This window comes from Dysidea avara, chromosome 11 (genome assembly GCF_963678975.1).
Source record: "Dysidea avara chromosome 11, odDysAvar1.4, whole genome shotgun sequence".
In the NCBI taxonomy this organism is placed as follows: domain Eukaryota; kingdom Metazoa; phylum Porifera; class Demospongiae; order Dictyoceratida; family Dysideidae; genus Dysidea; species Dysidea avara.
In genome coordinates, this window is record NC_089282.1 from 5,475,584 (window position 1) to 5,501,456 (window position 25,873).

Sequence of the window (25,873 nt, forward strand, 5' to 3'; positions counted from 1 at the left end):
GATGATTTTAATTCAATATCCAACTATCTGTGTTTTCTTTATAATCGGTGTTAGAAGTACTAAGATTATTCCATAAGGATGATTTTTGATTGCGTATGTTATTGTTACGATGGTAATATATGTAACCCTTAAAGTGTCTAATTTAATTTAGCTTGAGCCGTTGCCCTTACAACTGGTGCATATTCCATCAAGCTACTGGCTGCTTCCTTGGCCATTGCTCACTGTGCATATCAGTTGCCGTGTGATCCTTGATGGTCACAGCACGAATATTAAACTGTCCTGATCTGCCATGTTTAAATTGTGAGTATAGAGTTCTTCCTAAACTGACGCTGCCATTATACATGTTACTAAATACTAACTTTTTTCTGTACAGTGTTTTTGCCCTCAATAGGTCTTGCTAGCTACGTAGTTAATTAACTAAACAGTGGTAGTACTAAAGTAATAACAGAATCTATAAATTACATAAAAGCTAGAGAATGTGTTCCTCTGTGAACATCATTTGTGCTTCATTCAGTTTATAGTAGACTCCCTTCTGGGACATCAGTTCAGAATGAGTTCCTGCTTCAATGGCTTTACCACCCTTGATCACTACAATCAGGTCAGCATTGTGGATGGTGGATAACCTGTGAGCTATTACTACACTGGTACGACCCTCCCTAGCCTTATCCAGTGCCTCTTGAACCACCTAACAATCAACAAGCTCACTACACTCTAACATACTTCATCATTGTCCACATACCTTTTCACTCTCAGTGTCCAAAGCTGATGTTGCCTCATCCAGTAACAATATCTTGGGTTTCCTCACTAAAGCACGAGCAATGGCTATACGTTGTTTCTGTCCTCCTGACAGTTGAGTACCACGAGATCCCACATTGGTAGAGTAACCCTACAATACCAGTAGCAGTAACACTTGAAATACAGATTCATTATAACACACTAAGAAAAGTAAATGGTCATACTTCTATCTACTTAGTTATATGCAATAATTATACCATGGCCATGAGAGATTTGCTTGATATATATATGCCTGCGCCCTCGGCCTTTGGGCATATGTATTGGGCGATTCCAAGTGGCTATGAATATATACTATACATCTGTCCAGTCATGGATTTTTTCTCCTTTCTCTACCTTTTCAAACGTACTTTCTGTAAAAACTTTAAACAGGCTGTAGGACCAGGTGTCCTACAGACCTTCAAGTGCTGTAAAGCCTTAATAAATAAATGTAATAGGTGAAAAGATGTTCACCCCACCAGCTTTATATATATTTGAACATAGATTGCTAAAAAGCGTGGGCTATGACACTTGCAAAATGTTATACATATGCTATACATCCTGTACACAATGCTTTTCTAAAGAAGCAATAAGTGAGTTTCACTAGTTTTAATGGCACTTTTTCTAGCCATACAAGGATGCTTAAAGTAGGATAAGGTGCCAAGGTGAGTACTTAAGAGTATAGGTTACTGACATTGAGCATGGTTGAATTGAAAAATGATCCCCATATCACAAAAATGATTAGTCAGTGCTCAACTACATATTTGCTTCTGTTTAAACACTTGTGTGTGAGTATCTGTTTATTATTGTTTGTCATGTGATGAACATGTTTTATAAGACAGCTGTTAATACAACAGTGTCAATTGATTGTGACACACTGGTACATTTATACTGATTAATGACATAAAATGGTAATGTTGTTCTCTAGTCTCATGCTACAGTCATTGCTTAGGCTACGCCATCAGCAGTAAGGCCTGAATTTACAGTTATCAGCAGCTGTAACACTGAAGTGCCAAAAAGTAGAACTACATGGTAAAAGTCATAAACTCCACCAAGAAGTCAGTGTTCAGAATACAGAAGATCCGCTATAATTTGAAATATCATTCAGTCGAAAAAATGAAGAATATTCTAGATGTGCACTTGCCTTGTGTGGCACCAATTAGGGACCCGCCTATTATGCTCAAAATTTTACCCATTATGCTATGCTGCACTGCTCGAAATTTTTACCTATTATGCTCAAATTATGCTCAAGCTTTATGCCTCGTTTCCCATGTTTTGCTAATAAAAATGCAGTTATGGGCACATAATAAGTGGCTGAAGCACATCTTTGCTCTTCAAAATGCATGTTACAGAAAAGATCGATACACTCTAATAGAACAGTCAGCTGCCTGATTTTTCTATTAGAGTTATTGACTGTTCTATTAGAGTACATCGATCTTTTCTGTGACTAGTATTTTGACCATCAAGGATTTGTGGTATGGCTCAAATATTCTACCTATTATGCTAGCATTATGTTCAATGCTTTCAGGCACCTATTATGCTCAAAATTATGCCAGCATAATCGGCGGGTCCCTAAGCACCAATTTCCTCTGATGGGTTTGGTTATGTGGAGCCAGGACATGGAGCAAAGGGTAAGCAGAGATGGTTGATAACCAGTGAAAATATTGAAGATAAGTAGGCATCTTTTATTGTGTGTCCATGTCTTCTAAGTACAGAAAATACAGTAGATTTGGACACTACAACACCAGTCAATCAACGTACACAACTCATGAAAACATAAACTAGAGTTATCTGTTAATAAACGTAGTAAATATTCAGCGTGAAGTTCTCTTGCACTTTCTCTAGGTGGCTACTTGAATGCTTCTATTTGGCCTGTGCTGTTGTTGCACACCATCTGATACAATCCCTAGCAACACATTTAAGTTGGCAGATATCTCTCTGTAAGGCAGATTCATGGCCGTTGCTTTCCAGGTTATCTTCCATCTTAAGTCATCAGAATAAGCAACCTTTCTATTCCACTCAATTGACATTCGCGTGATTCAAATGATGATACATCATAGAGAGCACACATGAGTGCTTTTCCACACTACACAAGTGTTCAAACGGAAACAAAAAAGTCTATATTAATACTCTATCCTTAAAGAAAGCACTTAGCTTAACTGAATTAATATAGAATACTCAACTTCACAATGCAAAACTTTAATATATTATGGGACACTTCCTCAGCATCAAAGACATTTGTGGTCAGGGTATCACCCTAACCACAGGGCAATATCATCTTGTGGTCAAAGCAATATGTGATATATACCCTGTAACCCTGTGGTTTCCTTTGATCAGAAACGTCAAAGTGATGTATCATACAGTTCTTGTGGTCAAAGCAATATGTGATATATATATACCCTGTAACCCTGTGGTTTCCTTTGATCAGAAACGTCAAAGTGATGTATCATACAGTACAGTAGTACTGTATATTAGGAATCATGGAGATTCACATCTTTTCACAAAAAAATATTGACCAGAAAACAGCCTCACAATAGTCATGGCATCTTGGCAGTATTGGTTAGAAACTCGATACATTCACTGTATGTTCTATTAGAAAACTATGTATTGGTTTGTCAATTTTCAACAAAAATTATTACACTATATATACACGTTCTGGTACTCACTTGTGGTAGTGAAGTGATGAAATTATGTATGTTGGCAGCCTTTGCAGCTTCTTCCACTTCTTCATCACTCACTTTACGGAAGTTATCTCCATATCGGATATTATCAGCAATACTGCAATCAAACAATGTTGGCTCTTGTGATACTAGTCCCATCTGATAACGAAGCCACTGAATGTTCAACTGCTTTATATCCATTCCATCTAGTTGCTATAACAGAAATAAAGTACATTTTTAAAATATCTTACATGTATATTAAACTTCAAAGTCTCTTTTGCTTACCACACTTCCTTTCACAGGATCATAAAATCGTTCCAATAGTGACACTACTGTACTCTTGCCACATCCACTGGGACCCACAAGAGCTAATGTCTGTCCTGACTTCACTGACAGACTGAGTCCTTGTAGTACTGGTACATCAGGTCTAGTGGCATACTTGAACTCCACCTTCTCCAGTGATACCTGACCATCAACCTTCTCCTAGTAGAGACAATACAAATACATTTTACTACACGAACTAATACCATCACTGAACAGACACAGCCACAGCCACAGGATGCTATTAACTGAAAAACCACACTAGCACACATGCTTAAGACATGGAACTGAATTCACTTCATTATACTATTTACAACCACAAAAATTTCTCTCTTGTTATGCTGGTTGACAATCACGTAACACTTACTGGCTTTTCTCCTTCCTCAGAGTAGCTATCAATGGCTGGTACTAAATCTTCCAATGCAAAGATCCTCTTAGCAGACAGCCTGGCCTTAGCATAGTTGGGAATGAAACCACTGATTTGTGCTACTGACATCATCGCAAAGAACAATGAAAAGAATACTCTGTAAACAAGAATCAGTGAAATAAAGGTGTGAGTAGTTTTACAAAGTAAAAGTGTTACTAGTTTTGACACAAGTCAGACACACACTGAATAACACATGACAGGTTACTAACATTATGATGTCATCAAATTTACGATGAAGAGTATGGTCCTCATCTAGAGTGATCAGAAAAGCTCCAAAACGGAATACGATGGCATACAAGAATTTAACAATTGAATCAATGAAGCCACTGCCAAATCCAAGAACGTGACTGCTCTTCAAAGCCTTCCTAACAATGTAAAAAACACACCAACCTTACAGTGCAAATTCTTGTTTAATGACACAAACATGCACAATCTACACAGACAGACAGACAGACACATTACTCACTTGTAAGGCTGATACAGATTATCATTGTATTTGGATGAGAAAGTATCTTCCAGACCTAACTCCACTACTGTACGTATGTTGGATACTGACTCAAATGCAATCTACAGAAACTAACACAAAATATTAATTTGTGAAATAACAATATTTTGAATAGAAAATTACTCAGCTCTATACGTAGATAGCATCTACACAAAACAGCCAAGCTGAAACAAGGAGTGCAGCCTTATAATGTTGGGATTAATTAAAGGATCATTGAAGCTGTAAAGCCTTTAAAAATAAGCCATTTCACCCTGGCTTTCTTTGAAGGCTAGGATGTTTTGCAGAGATACACTGAAATCTCTCTAATCTGACACCTCTGTAATCCAGAATATCTCTATAATTTGACATTGTTTTGTATACCAAAAAGATCTTTTCTGTGTAATATTACCTCAATAATCCAATATCCTTGCTAATCCGACACAATTTTCTTATTCCAGTGAGTGTCGGATTATAGAGGTTTCACTGTATCACTTCTTTTTCGTTTCTGAAACCCCAAAGTCACTCATACGTACATGTACGTAGGTTGCTATAAGATTTGTCATTAACTTCTGACAACCAGATCCCACTTTAAACAATGTCTATGTGTACACAATGGCTATATAAATTTGTTAAATGTTCTCAATCACACATTTGCTTTTTTACTCCATTCAGATAAAGTAACATGGAGCTAGATTTGTGTGAAGTCTGTTCTTATATTCAACACGCTGGTATGAATTGACATAGACCATATAGCTACTAATATACTTACGCTTCCAGCCTTTTCATAAGCTTTTTTAGTGTCTCCTGTGATTCCAAAGACCAATTTACTTTGTATGATATTCACCACCACAATCACTGGTACCACTGATAGGATTACAAATGTAGTCAACCAGCCATGGATAAAGGCTATGATGATTCCTGTCATTAAGCTAGCAATGATTTGGGTCACTGCACCAAGACGTGTCCCTGTGGCCTGGTAAATAAAATACAACGTCATGTCTGTGTATGTGGAGTGTGTAATGTAGTGTTATGTGCATGTCTCAATAAAGCAATACCAATATACTACAGGTAAAAAGGTAAAGTTCAATGGTCCCTACATTATCCAAACTCATTTGGCCCTAGATGTGTTCGGATAAATGAAGAGCTCATGTTAAAATACTCCAATATAACATACACACACTTTAGGCAAAATACTCCCACAGCAACAACTGCGTGCAACTGGCGCAAGACAGGCAGTCTACCAGCTGAACCGTTTGACCTGTGGTTTGCAATGGAATATAGCTCAAATTTCTCTACACACTGGCCTTCAACATGCTGTAGAAAATGAACAAAATCACATAGAAGCTTGCAATAAAATTGGTAAGATACGTAGCTAGACAATGAGCACTCCATATATTCCAAGCAAGAATCATGTTGATACATGCAAGGACTGATGAGTAAGTGCTAGGAATATCTAACATGTGAAACAAGTTGTCAAAAAATATGCCAGTGAGAAGAAACAAATCGTAAGACAAAATCCACCAGTGAATGGGTTTCGGCTTCCTCTTACTTTGGAGAACCATCATCACTTCATTGGATAGTGCACAGATGGCATTGTACAGGTGCATTTTATGTTACAACAAGCATTTCATACTAAAAACTATTAACAATAAACTATTACTACACAACTTACTCCTTGTACGCGACTGGCATCAAGTGACAACCTGGTTGTGAGGGCTCCGGTTGAGTTCTGCTCCTGATCAAACCATCCAATATCCTAAAAGAACAATTTCAAGACGCTAGCCAAAACTATGAACATAAAAACCGATAAGTTTTCAATATTACATGCAATAAATTAAAAAATATTACTGTACCTGTCTCATGATGGCTTTAAAGGATATGCTCCTTAGTCGAGCCGTGAGGGCCTCACCAGACACGGAAAAACAAAATGTACGAAGAAAACCAAAAATTAATGCCAAACCAGCGAGTGCAGCAAACATCAGTGCCCAAACTCTGCCATCCTCTTCAGCGGTACGTGGGTCCGCAAACACCTAAGATTTGATATTGGAACATTGTGTATCTGTTAAACTACACATAATTGTGAATAACCGCAGCTGCCTTAGACACACTATACCACAACACACACACACGCACACGCACACACACACACACACTACACACAGATACATGTAAACCGCATACCTCAAGGACTCTTCCCATGAATATAGCCATGGTTGGGAAGGTAGCCCCATCGGCTGCTGATGCTAGTACACCAATAAAGATCAGGTACCACTCTGGAGCACTAGCCTTGACCACACGCCATAGTGAAGGATCAGGGAGCGCTTGATCATGTTCATCACCAAGCTGTAGAGAGACAGATAGGCAAGGTATGGCATAGTCGCATAGCATACAACCTTGGTGGGAGACCCCTCAATAATTTCACAAGGCCGGTGAAATAAAGTATATTGCATAAGTAAACAGAAGTGTGCAGAACTTTCAATGCTAATATGTATTTATAGTGAAGTAACTAGGCCATCATACCTGTGAAGGATGGAGAATAACAAATCCACCTATTGAATTCACTGTTTGTAAAAAGTCAGAGCATGCATTGCTGTGGCGCCTTAATGTGTTTCCATTATTACCTGCTAATTTTACTAACATTCAGCAATGTTGTCCATTAGTGTCCATTAGCATCATTAGCTACCATAATGTCCAGTAGTGTCCATTAAGCACAGTTGCATCTGAGATCTGTGCATTCCATTACAATTTAACTGGAATTTAGTAACATTTCGTCCATTAATGTCCATTAGTGTCCGTTATTGCAGATTTCAATTCCGTAAAAAAATTGCTGTATGCATACACAAGATTTAAAACGTTCATCTCATGGAACAAGTTGCTAACATTGCAAAATCTTGGTCCTCGATGTCAGCAACTTGTTCCATGAAACGAAATATTTTAAATCTAGTGTGTACATACACACATGTGCCACAACAGGATTGAAATCTGCAGTAGCATCAATAGCTACCATATTCACATCAGTAGTGCTAATTAAGTACAATTTGCAAACAGAATTCCATACATTTTGTCACTAGTCAAATGATAAATGGCTTTGTTAGTGCCGCACTATCCTTTCAAGCTTTCTTTGGTTGTCATCTCCACGTGTTAGGCAACTTCCATGTGCTAGTAAACAAACTTCACCCATACAGATACAGTATGTGTAAAATATTTTTGAGTGTACGTACTTGAATAGTTAATTTTCAATTTGTATCAATATCATGATATTTGCAGTAATCGTGACACGATAACCATGGGAGCAATAGTGCCCAACCCTACTCAGCATTAAACCAGAGCACATACCACAACAACTAAAACTGACAAAATGTTTATATGACCAACAATACATGCCCACACACTATAATACCTCCTCATCTTCTTTGGGTTGGGCAGCCTGTGACTATGAAAACTGTCCGGGCTTGGAGATGGCTGGTCTAGACGTACCAGATGCTTCTTGTCTTTGGTATTTAGCCATCACTCCTGTGAGAATCGACATGACTCATGACTATAACAGTATACACATGCGTGCACATGCACACACGCACACATGCACAAACACACACATGCACACACGCACGTACACACTCACCAGTTATAATTTCATCTTCGGTGAACACTTCACCTTCTCCACCATAAGACTACACCCATCACAACACAATAACAACATCTAGTGTATATGAGTGACTAGCTCCTTACCTGAGCTTGTACAAGATCAAAGTACACTCCCTTCTTCATCAATAGGGTTTGATGGTTACCAGATTCTGCTAACCTGCCGTTAACAATTGCTGCAATAACATCAGCTCCTTGTATGGTAGACAATCTGTGGGCTACGATGATTGTGGTACGACCATGACTAGCCTGGATAACAACATAGTACACCACATAAGCACCTGTGTCTTCAAATCAAAGGAAGACTACATGGTGGACAAAAAAACACTTAGTTACATAGCACATAGGTAAAATATCAAATTCAAGACCCTTATGATGAAGTAGACTTTTCACATTACATAGGGCTGAAAAGAGTGTGTTTTCTATTATCTCAAATAAAACAGCTGGATTGGTCACAAAAATTAGGGGTAAAACTCAATAACACCGCAGAGAAGGGATCCATTGAAGTAATTAGTAACTAGATAAGAAGCCTTGCTTTTTAGACAAGCAACTAGTCAAGCCCACCATACAATACACACACACACACACACACACACAGATGAACAATCCAAACCCACCAGTGTTGGGACAGTTACTTTTTAATAGTAACTAGCTACATATTACTTGCAACTGAACTATTTAGTTACAGTTACATATTACCCCAAAGATAAAGTAACTATTAATAATATTACATATTATATTATTTTGTGTCCACAGCCTTAAGCTGTCACATGTGAAACTACCACCTTATCACGTGACATGATTGCGTTGTTGGACAATGTGCAAATCTTGGCTATAAGTAAGAAGCTGGTGAATAAGTTTCATTCAGTAGGCTTCATTACTTCGTTGTGGCTAGGCGTTACACAGTGGATTACTAACGAGATTAGTAACTTCGTTACTTGTAGTAATAATATTACATAATATTAGACTCGTTACAGTAACTGTATTACTTAGGTAACGCGTTACATTTGTAAGTAAAGTACCTTGAGTTATATCACCTGTTTTTATAGCGTATTTCATTATATTACTTAGTTACCACAAAAGTAATAATATTACGTAACATGTTACTTAACAATGTTGAACACATAACAATTAACCAGTTAAACAGGTAATACTCTGTACCAGTAACCAGTTAAGCAGGTTTACTTATATACCTGATCTAGAGCAGCTTGTACTAAGGCTTCACTCTCAGCATCAAGTGCTGATGTTGCCTCATCCAGTATTAATATCTTTGGGTCTCTCACTATGGCACGAGCAATGGCTATACGTTGTTTCTGTCCTCCTGATAGTTGAGTACCTATCTCCCCTACTAAAGTGTTATATCCATCAGGAAGTTGACTGATGAAAGAGTGAGCATTTGCAGCCTCAGCTGCAGCAATCATTTCTTCTTCTGTAACATCATCTCTACCATAACGAATGTTCTCTGCTATTGTAGTAGCAAACAACACTGGCTCCTGACTGACTACTCCAATGTTGGAACGTAACCAACGTAAGTTCAAATCCCTAACATTATATCCACCAACAGTTACCTATACAAAGATGGACAGTACATCATACTATACAGATGGACAAACAGAATGGAGGGAACAGACAAGTTATAACAACCAGATAGTCAAGTGAATTAAAGGATAGATAGCCAGGTAGACAAATACATATACTGAAGGACAAACTGACTGACAGACAGACAAGAGGGAGACAGAGACATTGCTTCAAGCAAATATGTAACTGGGGTTGCAAAAATAGAGCATGTGGGCACAAACTACACCCCATCACATAACAGGTCATATCTCAGTACTGGGATCAACTATCACATTCTGTAACTTGCAATATATAACCAACTAAATGTTTAATGTGGTATACAATTATAGGTCCATACTATAAAAACTGAGTCATGAAAATTTGAAAATGTAGCAAAATAAGTTGGCAGACCCAGCAAATGTCGGACCAAAACTTCACAAACAGTTCCAATACAGCAGTCAAATACTCTAATATAACAGTCAGCCATTTTATCACAGTACCAACACGCATTGATAGGAGCGATAACAAAGTGATATTGTGTTTTGACTTTTGGTTGCTCAGTTGCTTCTTACAGCCCTGTGTAGGCAAGTTTTAAGTGTCCACATGCCCTATTTTGGTCACATCTTCATGTTGAAGATTACACTGTGCAACCACACACCTTCCCTTGATCAGGATCATAGAATCGCTGCAATAACTGAGTGATGGTACTCTTCCCACAACCACTTGGTCCAACTAGTGCCAGAGTTTGTCCAGGCCTGATCCTCACATCGAGTCCCTTCAACACCTGTGGACCATCAAACACAGAAGGTACAAGACATACTATTATGCATATCATTGTTTACTCACTTCTACATCTGGTCTGGCTGGGTAGGTGAAGCGAATGTTGTCAAACACAATTTCAGTTTCAAATTTCTCTGGCTTGAGACCTTCTGATGACTGTGAATCTATCAATGGCTCCTACACAAAACATGATAGACACATCAAAATAAAGATAGAGCTATGAATTACTGCCAATGGAACAGGTAATTAATGATGGTGTTATGTCTATTATTATTATAACATGTGACCTGGCACTTACCCATCATAACTCAAGTATCAAGCACACTAGTTCTTTAAAGGTAAGTTTTTGGTAAGTTTGAGGTGAGCTAGGGTTAGAGCAAGAGAAGCTAGCATCTCGGCGAAGCCGACCCTAGCTCGCCTTGAACTCACCAAAAACTTGCCTTCGTACAGACAGTGAAGAACACCATTATGCTTAACAGAACTTAAGGTTAAGGGTTCAGTTTCAGTTTCTTCTTACTCAGTCTTCTTACTACATACAGGTTGCTTATTGGATCACATTTATAAGATAGAAAAGTAAGAGAGCTGGTCAGCTAGCAGTGGTAGCACAGCTGGTACCATGTAGGCATTTCATACCGGTGGGCCAGGTTCAAGCTCTGGAAGTTTTGTAATTTTTTTTTCCATTTTGTCAACCTTTTTGTCAAGTTGTTTATGTACTGTATTGTTTTTTATTACATACAGAACCGGATGAATAGCCCTTCCTTTTTTCTATTCTCTGAAAACTAGAGCCATTCATTCTATGCAATCACTAAATAACATTACAGACAAAATTTATTAGAATGTCTGCACTTTGGCTGGAAGAACCACTTAGCTGTAAAGCGCATGTGAGAGAAATTTTTATCAGCCCATCTGGAGCTATAAACAGTGTCCCCTCAAAACAACTTACAACCTTACCCTATCAATAGTGTCATACATGAATCCAGCAGCTCCCAAAGCAACTGAGAAGTCTTGCATGCTAGGAGCTGCCTGTCCCAGTGAGTAGGCTCCTACCATCAGTGCCACAAACACCTATACAACCAATAGCAACCATTACCCTTGCTGTGATCACAGTACATAGCACATGGCAGGTCACACAATTATCATGCTCTCAAGGTGACAGCTGATTTAATACTTGCATTTACACACAATGGAGACACAAAGACAATTTCCCCATACAAACTTACAGTCAGTACTTCTCCACTGGTGGCATCATGGTATTGAATGAGGTAGGCTCCAAACCTGTAGAGATGGGACAGTACAGGACAGTAAGATAGCTAAGGGGCTTACCAATATCCTACTGCATGCAACAAGAAGACGAAGAATGAGGTGAGTCCTATTCCTATTCCAGTTGAAATTCCCTTCTTTATTCCAATCTGTCTGGCATCTTTTCTTTTAAGTGTGCTCTGTACCTATAGGCAGCAACTGAATCATAAACTGTGTATGTGTGTTTAGTGTATGTGTGTTGGGTTGGGTTGGGCAGTATTGAAACTTTCAATATCACTTCTCTCCAGACAAATCATCGACTGAGTAGGAAAATGGGTAAAAAAACTTATACAATAGCCTCAGGCGTTGAGAATTGATCATCTGTGGGCACATTTTGTAGTGATGTTTGCAGTCTTCAGCTAGAACAGCTTGCTGTTGTTCCAATTACCTTGACGCTATACTATTCCATAGGTAAATCTCCACCTGATTGATACATCAATGGTTAGCTTGTAGCCTCACTGTTCTTGCTTCAACCTCATGTCCCTTGTCTTTTTCCAAGTACAGGTAAAAACTTCTACAATAGCATGGCATTAGTCGCATTCGGTGACAGCCAAATTAAGATTGTGGCTGAAGCAACTTACATGGCTCCACCAAAAGACTGTTAAATACAGCAATATAATCGGATCTATTATCAGTTGTAGTTAAGATTCAGTTGTCGAGTACATCTTTCAAAGCTGCTGCAGTGATTTCTCTGGTGTGATCTTCGTACAATGGCAAAGAGTCCAGACAGTAACTTTGTATAATCCGGTCACTGTCTATGAAATGTAATGTGAAGCTCATGAAAGATGTGCACTTAATACTAGTCCAGAAATCTGGTGTAACAGCAAAGTACTTGGCTCCCTTCAGCTTAGTAGCCTCCATACAATAGCAGGCGATCATGCTCAACAAAGTTTTGTGGATGGCAGCTCATACTTGGGGTAAAGGTTACTTACTAACATTTGAAACCAGGCCATTCCACAATTGACAAAGGTTGGCAATTTTGCTATGAAATGTGTGACTGCCTTGTTTAACACGACTGCCTGGGACGATTTAGGACTACTTGTCAATAGGGCATCCTTGATAGCAGTGCTACTGCTACGTTTTGATGAAGATGCAACTTCCTATTCACTGCTTTTCTTCTAACTACCCACCTTCAACTGCTGGAGTTGTAAGGCTTCAACATACAATTTGGATGGTGCTCTAACTTTCAGGTGAGACATTAATTACATATTCTCGCCCTTCACTGGCATGCTACTCTTACAATTGCAGCACACTAGTTTGCTATCTTGATCAACTTTAGGAATGCTGTTTTTAGTAGCTTCTATTCCAAAATAATTCCAAACAACATTTGTCACTTTAGGCTGCTTCACTAAAAGTTGTCTTCTACCATCTTAAAACTCTATTACTGCACTTGCACGTCTTCCAGTTATTGGCAATATTGTATTACTGGTTTTCAGTATTCTGTTAATGCCTCAATAATCAATACCTTCTTGCTGAATATCAACTAATATCATAGATACCAGTATACTGCTCAACACTCTCTCTGTGTATACGTGCATGCATGTGTGTGTGTGTGTGTGTTGTGTGTGTGTTTGTAGACTATGTCACATACCAATCAATCTCTTTCTGTTGTCCACCAAATGATATAACAGTTCTGATAGAAGAGAACACCTCTTCAGCCACAGCTCCAGCATTGGCATACAGTTTCAGTCCCTCACTACTGAACTTGGCCAACATCTAACATATAATACACAAACAGTACAACTTAATGCTTAATCCACAAAAATTATGCAAGCAGCACTATACATTACACACACAGTTTTCTGAAGTAACAGATTTTTTTAAAACTTCATAGTTCATGCTAAGGTTCTGCCTAGAAACTCACTTTTACTAAGAATGCAGACGATCCCATCATCAGTGGACTTACACCCAACAATACCAATGTCAGTCTCCAGTCATAAACAAATCCAATAACCATAGCAACCAAAAAGCTAGTTGTCCATTGAAAGAAAGTTGACAACTTTTCCCCAATGCCAGCATGAACTTTCTCCACATCACTACAAAAAAGAAAGCATTAACTTATCAACACTGAAATACAGAGACTAACTCGCTTAGTCTGGAGTTGAGCTCTCCCACACTGTTGACATCAAACCATCCAATCTCCTGCCTCAAAACAGATCGGAAGAATCTTTCGCGAATAATCAGAAGCTGTCGTTCACAGGCATGCTGAAAAAATGACACATGCATCCATCCACTGATTAATGTCGCTACTCCTATAACACAATAGTAGATGACTAATACGTTGATTTCATCAATCAGGTCATCTCCAGTAGTACATAAGGAATTATCAAAGAAAAATCGACAATCTTGTGTCACATTCTGACATATTGTATAAAGTGCTGTACAGTTGATGTTCTCCACTGAGAGATTAAAAGCTCGGGAAAGTTCACGAGTGATAAACTCATTTGAGAAAGCATCGGTGTTTTCGCCTAAGATCACCATTACGAGAGGGAGTGTTGCTCCATGTACTAAAGCAGCAATTGTCCCAATAGCCATCAGCAACCAGTCCAGCCATGTAGCAAATCGAAACTAAAACAGGAAGATCAATTACAGGGTAATTGAATGAATGTGCTTATATACATCACATGCTATTCACTAATGTTTCTGTTGATTGAATAGTTATGAAAACAGAAAACAAGATGATAATTACATCTTTCTGTAATGATTTAACACAAACCCAGACAATTTGAGGTTAAACAAACTTTACATGAAATGACAAGACTGCTCTATTAGAGTGATATAATTAATGTTCTATTAGAGTATATTGATGTTTTAGACCTGCACTTGTAGATAAACAATATCTCTTCTTAGTGGTTCACCTATTTGTTTTAGCCAATTAAGAAAAGATATACCACCTACGTAATTCCACCAATTATTTCCACAATGTGCAGTAATTCTAAAATTATGCCTACAAACATCCTACAATGCCAGAATTATTCTCATGAAATTATGCAGGCAATTACTAGACCGTCAGGTGTTGTAGCCAACCAGGGATAAGTGGATGAAATCAACAAGTCCACAGTTTACTGTGGCTCTTACTGACCCACATTGAGCTTGCAGCCATGGGTGATCTTCCTTTAGTCAGTACCATCAATCCCCTTGTTGGTAAATATTAGGTGGATATGGACAATGCCTACATATTAGGAAGTGACAGGCAATATATGCTTTTTTTTCAAACATTGAAGTCTGGAGATATAGACATTGACAACCATTTTAGATATAGACATAGACATTTGAAGGGTAATGCTTACACACACTGTCAACCTATTTATGACATCACAAACGCACATAAAGAAATTTTGCCTGATTCTGATGAGGAAGAGTCAAATACATCCCTAGAGAGCTTTGGCAACAAGGTAAAGCATAATGTCTTCAGAGGTTGCACTGTCCATTTTAAGAGATTAGCAATACATGTTGTGAACTTTTCAAACATATTAACAAGATATTTGGTATTTACATATGGCTATTTCAAAACAAATTCAAAGTAAGGCTGTGTGATAATGGTAAAACCTATATCTCAATAAGTTTTATCTTGATAAATGATATTATCTCGATAATGACGAGACAATATAGGACTGTTTTGTAAACACAATTTTTTTACCTATTTGTTGACATAGTCAAGTAGTGGTTGTTAAGCAATCACTTCCCCAACTAGTTTGACACTTTTCCACAAGTTTTCCATCTGATTGTGGTTAATTTACAATAGATTACAAAGATTTACTGTTATCTTGATAAGCAAATTTGTCATCTTATTTAATCTTTTTAGTTTGGAGGCAAATACTTTGAATTAGGGCTGGGAGATAATTTAGATAAAAAAGAATATCTAGATACCTAAATCACCCATTGGAAGAAGCTGACATCATAAACTATAAGAATGCCCATTCTTAAGCAAAACTTTCTGTGATTTGGGTGAAATGATTGGGATGACCTTCCAGGGACAGCCAATCCTGTGGAACTCAGAGCATGCCCAATTTCACTAACGCCACATGTTATAGCATGTGATGTGAATATCACAATCTCATACCACGTTAAACAAAGAAAGAGAAGTTATTGTAGAAGAATATCAAAGAAAAACTAAACAGCTGGAAATCTCTGCTGGAAATTAAGTGATAAATTTTATTAAGATGAAAGTGAGCAATCAACAGTGTGGTATATAACAGGAAGGATGGTTACATGGTTAGCTTTGATGGAGACGGTCCAGTAGAGAATGAAACTATCAAGTCCCTTAGGAAGGCTGTGGAAAGAAATGAGATCAAGTTGTTACAGTTGACTTATTTAATATTTTTTTGAAGTTTAGTAGGCAAAGTTCGTGAACAGGCTATGACACTGATGAAATTATTAGATTGTTGTAATATTGACTTTCATTAGTTTAGACATCAAGTGTAATGTATCTAGGCTAAATAAAACCATTAGAAGTTTATGAACTATTAAATATCAAAATTTAGATCAATTTCAATTATAGGCTACCGTATTTGACCGGTTTATAGCCGCAGCTCGTATAATAGCCACCCCCAGATAGTAGCCTCTCCACAGCCTAGAATTATTGTCATAAGAGCCGCCCTCAGATAAGAGCCGAGGCTTGTATCTGAATACGTATACTGGTACAATAGTTGTAAGACATGTTTGAAATACAAACCAAGCAAACGAGTTTGTTTTTAGTCAGGAAATATTGCTTGTGAGAGAATTAAAATGAATGATAATATTGAAGGATGATTAAACAAAGTCAGTTACTCATGAATCCATATAAATGCCACAGTCTGCTGCCACACAAGCCCCCTTGGATAGTAGCTGCCTTCGCATAGTAGCCGCAGGGTTTTCCTTGCAGTAGCAGTGGCTATTAACCAGTTCAATACAGTATACTGACTCTAATTAATGAACACTGTTAAACACTGATGTAAATAGCTATACACTGTACAAGAACAGTTCAGTGTTTCGTACTGCTTGAATGACACAAGTATTGAAAAAAATGTTACATTTAAAGGTTTCATTTATTGCTGTTATCCCATAATGTTTCCTTTAAAGGTTTCATTTATCCCACAGAGCTTTGTTTTAAGGTTTATTGGTTGTTGATATTCCAGCCAGTAAAAATGTTTTGTTCAAAGGTTTCATATAATTTTATTGCTGTTATTCCAATTAGTAAAAGTGGTACTTTGTTGTTGTTATATCCCAGCAAACCAACTCTACAAGATATACTAACATTGTCAATACCAATCTTTAGTACATCTCACAACAATGTGCACTAAAGCAGATGAAAGATATAGCCTTTACATACACAATGTAGAACGTCTATTGTCCTTTTCCTTACTGAAAATACAGGATAGTTCACTTTATCTTCCTAGCTCAAGGATAAATTGATTACTCCTTAAAACTACGGATTCGGAATTTATGCTCTGTCTTTAAGGGCACAGTGCAGCAACCATTCAAACGTGGCGATTATTTAAGATGTGGTGCTTAACCATTATATACCCCTGCAAAACAAATGGTTTTGTTGAAAGGAATTTACCACAACCATAACCCTAACATTAAAATAATCTTGCAGCAAAAGATTTTGGGACCATATATAATATAAGAACTTTAGATACAAAAAGCGTTCTAATTAAAGGGGATAATTGCAATGGTGAATGATGTTCATATTCATTGATGTGCGCACACACATATGCACACATACAACAAGCAAAGCCTTCGGATACCATGTTACAGACATGGGTCCCTGCATGCTAACTGGCACGTAGTTATGTATTTATAATTCATAATCACTGATCAGTGTAATATACAAACGTACTTGGTAGATAAAGTTTAAAATGTGGAATACATACAGTTATGGCACCGCTGTTTCTACCAGCATTTTGGCTGGGTATATGAAGCAATTTGTCAGCTGATTATCTGGCTGCCTGCATGACCACACAAGTTGTATCTTGCAGGAACAGAATCTCACACATCCATGATACAATTTAGACAAGAATGCTGTAGACTAACAAATGAAAGGTTTATACAAGTAGCTAATGCCTTTACAATATTATACCATGAATCCACTGAACATTATACTGCATATACTCATAGGTATTTAGAATTTTGAATGAGTGTTACATCCTTACCATATAGCAAAGAGTTACGTTGACATAGTGATGTATAGTTATTGATAGGACAGGTACTACCAAGAGTTAAAGCATCACACAGTTTGCATTTCTGTGGTAAACACATAATCAATAGTCACTTACCTCAATATAGCAGTCCGCTTCAAACCCTTAATTCTGTTGTAGCAGTCACATCTTAGAAACTCATGCTGATCCAGAAGTTATGCGACCGCTTGTATTTATAGTTTGTATTACCGAACACAGTGTATTGCATATGCCTTGCCCTGTTGTTAGGTTAGTACATACACTTGGTTGTACTAGCTAGTAACAACAATAATAGTAATAGTAGGATGAAGGCTTGTGTACAAATATCATGGTGTGTTAGAGAATGATGCATTTGATACGTACTAGACACTTGTGAAACAAAAAGTTTTTGAAGAAGTCTAGAGCTATTTTGCAAACTGAATTGAATTTGCAAATATAGTGAAAGGAATTAACATGTTTTCAGCTCCAGTTATGCGTTACGCTTTTGTCTTACTTAAGGGTCAACTAATGAGTTTCATCAGCTAGATGTTAAATTTAGGTAGCTATTGCCAATAAATGGTGCTCACCATATAAAGGGGGGGGGGGTATTGATCGCTTGTACCTCCCAAGAAACTTGACATGATAATGTTTACAGTAAGTACAGTCATGAAGGTTGTGATGCTTTACGAGATTATCAATTGCACCAACATGACCATCACCACATTCTTACTCCAACCAAACCATTACATGAAACATCAGTGCCATTCATGCATGCAGTATGCATGGTGATGTCACTGTGTTGTGCCATCCTGCTAGTATAGAAATGATGTGAACATGCAGGTAAGTTGACGAGTACATATCAGATGGACACACAGGACTTAGCTACTTTAGTGAGCTAATTTCTTGTAAGCAGCATAACTTCATGAACTATAGGGTAGCTACCTGTAGCTAACCTCCAATTGGAAGTTTGTGTTCTATTAACTAGCTACAGTTATAAAATGACTGCTCTATTAGAGTATCTTGATTGTAGTTACATAATTACTACATAGCAAGAAATTTTCAAGACGTTACATTTTGTAAAAAAAAAAAATTGAAAATAACAATGCGTTTCTGAAAATAATTTTCATGATTTATGAAACAATTTTTCGTGATTTATCAGAAATAGTTAGCTAGCCACAAGGACCAATATTACATCTTAGAAGTGATAATCAAAGAAAGTATAAACAAAGCTCAAGTACTTGTTTTCTGCTTTAACAGTTAGCTAGCTATAGACCTCTAGACACATGCACTGGGAGGCAAACACAATTCAACTTCATGTCACAATGAGTTTTGAAGCCTAAGAGAAAATTGTTATCCTAATACAGCTGGAAGGGCTAAGAAAGCCAACTAGTCATGGCTCAATCTACAGGCCATTTGGATTAACATTAAGAGACCAAACAACATGTATGAAGGAGGAAGGTGTAACTAGACACGATTCTACCATAGCAGCCAGATGGACGTTTATTAATATTTATGCTTAACTGCTGAACAATCAAAGCAGCATATTCTACTGTATGTGATCAACGAGACCATTATGCATGCAGTTCACGAACCCTTTTAGTTAATTATCTAAGGTGTGGAGCGGTAGAGAGGATCCATTCCGAAAATATTTTTTTCAAACTGACAATCAAGCACTAGCTCTTTTACAAAAATTTAACTGAAATATACAAAACTTATTTCCAGTTTTCTTATAACACTATTTTGCACGCATCCTCTCTCTCCACTCCAACAAACCAACAAGCTGGCAAAACCTGACATCTGATGGGTTTTGCAAATAAATAAATAAATAATTATTCTGTTGTTGCAAAATACAGCCAGGTAACTGGCAAGACATCTTGCAGATACAAGATGATTAAGTTGCGTAAAAGATTCTGTAGTCCAGCAGATCACTTGAACCGATTTTGGTTGTCATGATTCACCATAGTAACTGTATAGTATGCGTGCACGTGTGTGTGCACACACACCCTGCAACTATTAACCCTTAAACCAGCAGAGAATTTTTCGGAAATGCATGTTTACACAATATGGGTGTGTATGGCGACACTAGGTGGGGGTAACTTAATTTTTACAGCCTACAAATACACATAGATTAAAAGTGTGTTCACTGGGCTACTTGGATAAAGTTAAATGAACACTGTAACTACAGTGGCTTAGTTGTTATGGAGCAATGAACAGCAATGAGTCGCATCTCCGTGTTTCAAAATTCTTGCCACGTGTTTAATTTCAATTGTGGGTTTACATATATGGCCTGATAGAAAATTTCATAACAAATCGAATGGAAGTTGTTGCAAGGTGATAGGAGCAGCTACCATCAAGTTATTGACTATTTAAAAGTATGTAAAGGGTTTGCGTGTTTCCTTACTGAAAAGTTATTTTCACAGCTAGTTTTGACCTCACCATTTAGCATTAGGGTAAAACCCTAGGTATCATTTTAATCCTTGTTACATCACAAGTAGAATGATGTAAATTGCATAGCCATAGGATGGACGCTTCAAAAGTTACAGCACTTTGTACAAGGAATGCGTATTTATTCCAGTTTTCTGGATTCTACAATTATATCAATAGGTCATGTACAAACAGTGCCATAGCCAGCACCAGTAGTGTGTGTGCCAGTGGAAATGATACATACATAGGTAAGGTGATTTAACTGGTATCTGAAAAGGTACATCAGTGGTGTAGCAATGACACGTTGATGTAGCAATGACACACTGATGTGCACACACTACTGTATTACACAACATCGTGATTTCAGCATTTTCTTTGAAGCAAATCACAACAATGGCTATTGCTACGATTTGCTAGGGTTTCCTGAATGGTTTTCTGACTATAACCTAATGAATATCAGCTGTGTTGGGACAATTCTAACTTCACAGCCATATAACTCAGGAATCTTTCATCCTATTTTTACAGTGGATGACCACAAAAGGACATAGAAATCAATGTAGTTTCTGTACCATATACCTGTGAGTAACAGAAGTTTTACTGTTGATTATCACCGTTTTCCCAATGGATTCAATACATTCTTATGGGCATCCACAGTATGCAATACATATATACTTAACATTGATTACATTCCTAAAGCCTTATATGCAATAGTCACCATAAACCCAGCAACCAACGACAACAATAGGAATTCATAGTCACCACAAACAAAAGGAATTATACTCTCCACAAACCAGCTATTGTGATAAACTTTCTGTAAAAGGAAATTGTGTTACCATTACCCCAGCTATTTGTTATTATAGTCAAATCAATCTATTTAGCTGCAATAACAAGCTACTGATTTTCTTTATGATGTGTACTGAATCAATTATATCATCTTTGTTTTTCTACATCATATGGAAAAGTGTAGCTATACTTAATTACTCTACAAGATTTGAAGATGGCTTGTATAGTTTCTGTATGGCTTCACCAAGCAAATTTGTAGGGCCTAAAACAAGCAAGCTATCACCATAAAATACCTTGTACTAACAGAAATCAATGAAGATTTTATTCTCTTACCCTTTACAACAAACAGGACTCTCTAGGATACATGTAGTGCACATAGCAAGTTTCGACCTTCAGAGCAAACTCTTCTTTTGCACTAGGCACAATGGGGCTGGGTTTGCTGATAGACACTACTTACCTGATTATCCACCATTGTGTGGAACTACTTTTTCTATCAGGTCTTTAGTCCACATGTTAATTCTACCCATGTCACAGAAATAGCTTTAAAATTTCCATTACCAGGCGGAGGTGAGTATTCGGCTTCTGCACAATTGCAGCTTGCCCATCAAAATTTGACAGCTGTATTTTGAAATCATTATTATTTTTAGTGAAGGTCTGACAGCAACTTGTACTGCAGCCTATGGGTTACCTAATACTGAAGATTAGAGAAAGAACATGTACTTAACCTAGCCAATAAGGTGAAACAGAAAATGAGCCAAAGGAAAAAACCCCTCCAACCCTACGATTCGAACTCCAACGTCCAGTCAAGCACCACACTCAATTTCCACCAGGAAGGATGGAATTTAATATAAATCTAGTTCATTCAACTACTAGTTCATTATTGTATCAAGGCTTGTAATAATAGCACAGCGATCTCATAAATGCTGTGATGATCTATGCATACACAATATTCATTTTGCAAATGACAGAAACTGGTGGTCAACCACAGCAGTGAAGTAACTATGTGAAGCCGTACAATGAAGTAAGTAATTATGTGAAATAATTATGTGGTGCTGAAGTAATTATGTGAAGCCATACAATGCCCATTTGTTACAATTAAAATTAGCCCACGCGCTTAATTAGCTATTTTAGGATGGTGGAGAACTCCGGTTGTGAACCATGTAGTCCAAGTTTAAAGGGTGCTTATGATAGCCTGTAATGTTGTAGCTTAGCATGCCAAGTTCCGTGAAATCACCCGCTTTAATTTCGTGGCTATTAAACTCTGAACTTACGAGCCGATTTTAAAAATAACTCACCCCAGAAACAACCTAGCGCTAAGCCGCCTTGGCTCTTATGGTTTCTCACCTTGTAGAACAACTCTATGGAATCCTTTTTAACGATAACAACGTGGAAACTGGTTAAAATGCAAACCCGCATTTTTCAACAAGTGATATCACGCCCGTCAACAGTGAATCGCGAAAAATCTTTCCATACAGTCGATTGCAGAATTGTTGAAATTTCTCTTACCGTGCCGTAAACATTCCGTGGGCCGGAAAACTAATTGTAGTGACGCCGGATCAGCCGGATTGAGGAAAAAGATTAGTGTGGTTCAACTGCTGTTGAATCCGTGGCAAGAACAATAAAGTTTACTCACAAGGAGCCTTACGGAAACACTCATGGTACGGCATACTTTTTTCAAGAATTCTGCAATCGACTGTAGCCCTGTAAAGAAACGCTTCATCAGTGCCTCTGCCAAATTTTGAGGGTCTATGGCACATAAATATGGAGTTATTTCACGAATTGTAAGACAGTGTAACTGGCCAGGGCACGCTCCGTAAAGCAGTAATCACGTGATGACAGCTCGTGTTGTTCACCGTGAAGTTACCAGAGTTTTGACAAGGTGATGAAGTTAGTACGTGAATATCGTTACTTGTATCAGCAATAGTAGCCTGACAGTCTAATAGAGTTGGTTCTTTCAATATTTCGAAGCGCTTTGCTTTGTTCTAGTTTTCCGTGTTTTTTTTTGCGCATGGCCACAAACATGATGTCCCATTAGCCTTGTAAGGCTTCATTTGATTACTTCAGTGCCACCTTAATGTGATAAGAGGGTGGTTGAAACCTTATAAATGTTGTACCAAGCTGCCTTAAAAATATTATCTTTTAATGAAGGTTTTTGCAACCAATATTAAGATCTGCTAACCAATTATGCAATTATTCTCACCAAGCCAACATGTATTTTTATATTTAGATAAAATACAGGGTGGCCTCACTCCCAATAAAACATAAGGATGCTATACAGGCATGCAGCTTATTAATCATTATTAATTATAGTTATTGCTATTAAATTTAAAAATTCATAATATACAAGACAACCATAGAGATGAGTAGCTAGTGGCCACAAGAATTCAATTAAAATACATTAAACCAAGAGTTCATAATATATATACTAAGGAGAGTATCCTACTCTCATATACCTCTGTAGAAAGGCGTATCGTGAAGTTATGACGTAACACTTCTGAGTTCGCCCGTTTTTCTTTGTATAATTAATGATGTCATTAGTTGAACATGGTATCGATTGAACGCGTGCCTACCAACGTCGTTAGCAACCAAATTAACTCCAGCTCTAAGCGTTTCTCACCCAACTACAATCGTTCCTTCATGGGTTAAGACCGCTTCGTAGGCGTTTCTTACTAGGCCATTCGCGAATACGGCTATCCTGAGCGTCGCAAGTGTGAAACGGTGCTAACGATTCTTGCACTTTTACGGCTTCATGTACGTCACAAACCGCAACATCTTGTCGTTACGTCATAACTTCACGATACGCCTTTCTACAGGGGTATATGAGAGTAGGATACTCTCCTTAGTATATATATTATGAACTCTTGATTAAACTAATAGCACTTTTGTGGTGCAACTGATATAAGATCAGGTGACGTAAAATATGATAAAAAGATAAGGGAAACAATGTAGAGTGGCCTTGTATGTAACAGCCACTATGATTCACAATATACATCATACTAAGACAGTAGAGAGCATAACTACCATTATTAAATTTACAGTGAGCGCGTGGGCTTACTATTTCCAAAGGTCCAGCTGCCCTCGCTTTTTTTCCCTTCGTGTCTTCTTCGATTTCCGACGAATTGTCGACTGTCTGCGGTCTACAGAGCAAACAATGTGAACAAAGTTTGTGAAAACGTGCTCCACTAACGGCAATTCGTCCGGGTCGATAATGGACATTTCTTCCATACTCACTGAAAAGATCCGCTTCTCACGCAAATTATTCATTGCGTGATTGAAACCATTCGCTTTTTCGTCCATGTTCATTAAAGCACCCTTTCACAGGTCGAAAAGACCTGGCACAAAGCACTGACTGTTTGAACAACTTATAGATAGTCTGGCGCCGCCCGCCCCTTCGAAAAAAAAGTTATCTCTCACCTTTTGCGAATTGGGCGGGCGTCCGCCAGACTAGATGCTTGAAGCAAGCATGCATTACGAGCGAGATGACCAGATCTGCAGAGGACACTCATAACGAAAATGGTCCGCTAGTAACGAATGCCCCTGTTAGGAAACGCCAACCCGGGAAAGACCATCTCAGTAGCTAGTCTGGCGGCGCCCGCCACTTCGAATACATTACTCTATGGGAAGGGGCGGGTGCCGCCAGACTACTCAGTAGCTGCAGTGCTCCACCGATGGGAGTTATGCCTGTAAAGGATCTATGCTTCAAAGGTTAGCACTTAACCAGTTGTTGTTATGTTCGTACCATTAATTGTGCCTGTACAGAACTATGATGCATATGAAGCAGAGGCGTAGCTAAGGGGGGGCAAGGGGGGGCATTTGCCCCCCATCACTAAATGATTTTTTTAAAACCTTCGTCACAAGTTTACCAGTATTAAACTGACACGCAAATGACTGTAAATTATGTACACTACTACGCGGTATCACCAGGGGTTGCTAGCGAATGCGCACACACAACATTCAACTCGCTCGTGAATCCATCGAACGAAAATATTAGACACATACTTCTATATTTAGCCTAGATTACTCGCGTGATAGAACATTTTTGAATCTAGTGATGCTACGAACCTACTGTCTACGAGGTGATAAAGTGTTAGCTAAATAAATGTACCAAGTTTATTTTATCGAGTCGATCACACTGGACCTTTGTACGTACTGCAGTGCAGTCTGTTTTTACTTTGTCAGTCAGTCAGGTGGATCAGTCAAGCTTACAAGTTCTGCTAGCAAGACAGGTGGGATTTCGTGCAATGCATTCAGTGCTGGTCACTGTAAAGCATTAATACAATACAATACAATACATGGCATTTTTTAAAAAAATTGAATTTCGCTGAGTGAAGTGAGTGAATATACGTCATCCTAGGCCTGTCAGCAGTGTGCTAGGACTGCAGCACAGGCTGTGGCTAACGTAAAGTAACCTGTATTTGCACTAAAGTATTAGCTCTACCGGACTGTGGATGAATTTGTTGGAGTACAATTGTGGCACGTGCGATGATTCTCGACGAATATAGCTACCTCGATTGGAAGCAGTCAGTACTGAAATGGTTACGTAGCTAGTTATTTAAGCTGTAATAATACAACACCTTATGTTGGCTAG

General features: G+C 38.0%; 1 protein-coding gene across 1 annotated transcript; it reads right to left on the bottom strand.

Annotated features, from left to right (window-relative positions):
• Nucleotides 1-342: 342 nt before the first annotated feature.
• LOC136239302 (ATP-dependent translocase ABCB1-like) lies at nt 343-24,661 on the bottom strand. The gene is made up of 26 exons (XM_066030028.1): nt 24,473-24,661; nt 24,341-24,422; nt 14,028-14,509; nt 13,806-13,977; nt 13,521-13,657; nt 11,966-12,079; nt 11,863-11,917; nt 11,594-11,707; nt 10,709-10,819; nt 10,521-10,646; nt 9,499-9,873; nt 8,393-8,554; nt 8,286-8,334; nt 8,098-8,176; nt 7,619-7,686; nt 6,845-7,071; nt 6,517-6,693; nt 6,336-6,419; nt 5,433-5,636; nt 4,646-4,746; nt 4,389-4,544; nt 4,120-4,276; nt 3,717-3,914; nt 3,438-3,644; nt 740-886; nt 343-685 (listed from the first exon to the last, which is right to left on the bottom strand). Exons 1-26 carry the CDS (start codon nt 24,586-24,588, stop codon nt 470-472), a joined length of 4,116 nt encoding a protein of 1,371 aa, XP_065886100.1. The 5' UTR covers nt 24,589-24,661; the 3' UTR covers nt 343-469.
• Nucleotides 24,662-25,873: the final 1,212 nt, after the last annotated feature.

Coding starts and splice junctions, on each gene's coding strand:
- LOC136239302 (XM_066030028.1), bottom strand. CDS start 24,588: ATGAACATGGACGAAAAAGCGAATGGTTTCAATCACGCAATGAATAAT. Junction 11,918..11,965: donor TTGCATGCAGTAGGATATTG/GTAAGCCCCTTA, acceptor CCATCTCTACAG/GTTTGGAGCCTACCTCATTC. Junction 4,545..4,645: donor AATCTGTATCAGCCTTACAA/GTGAGTAATGTG, acceptor TTACATTGTTAG/GAAGGCTTTGAAGAGCAGTC.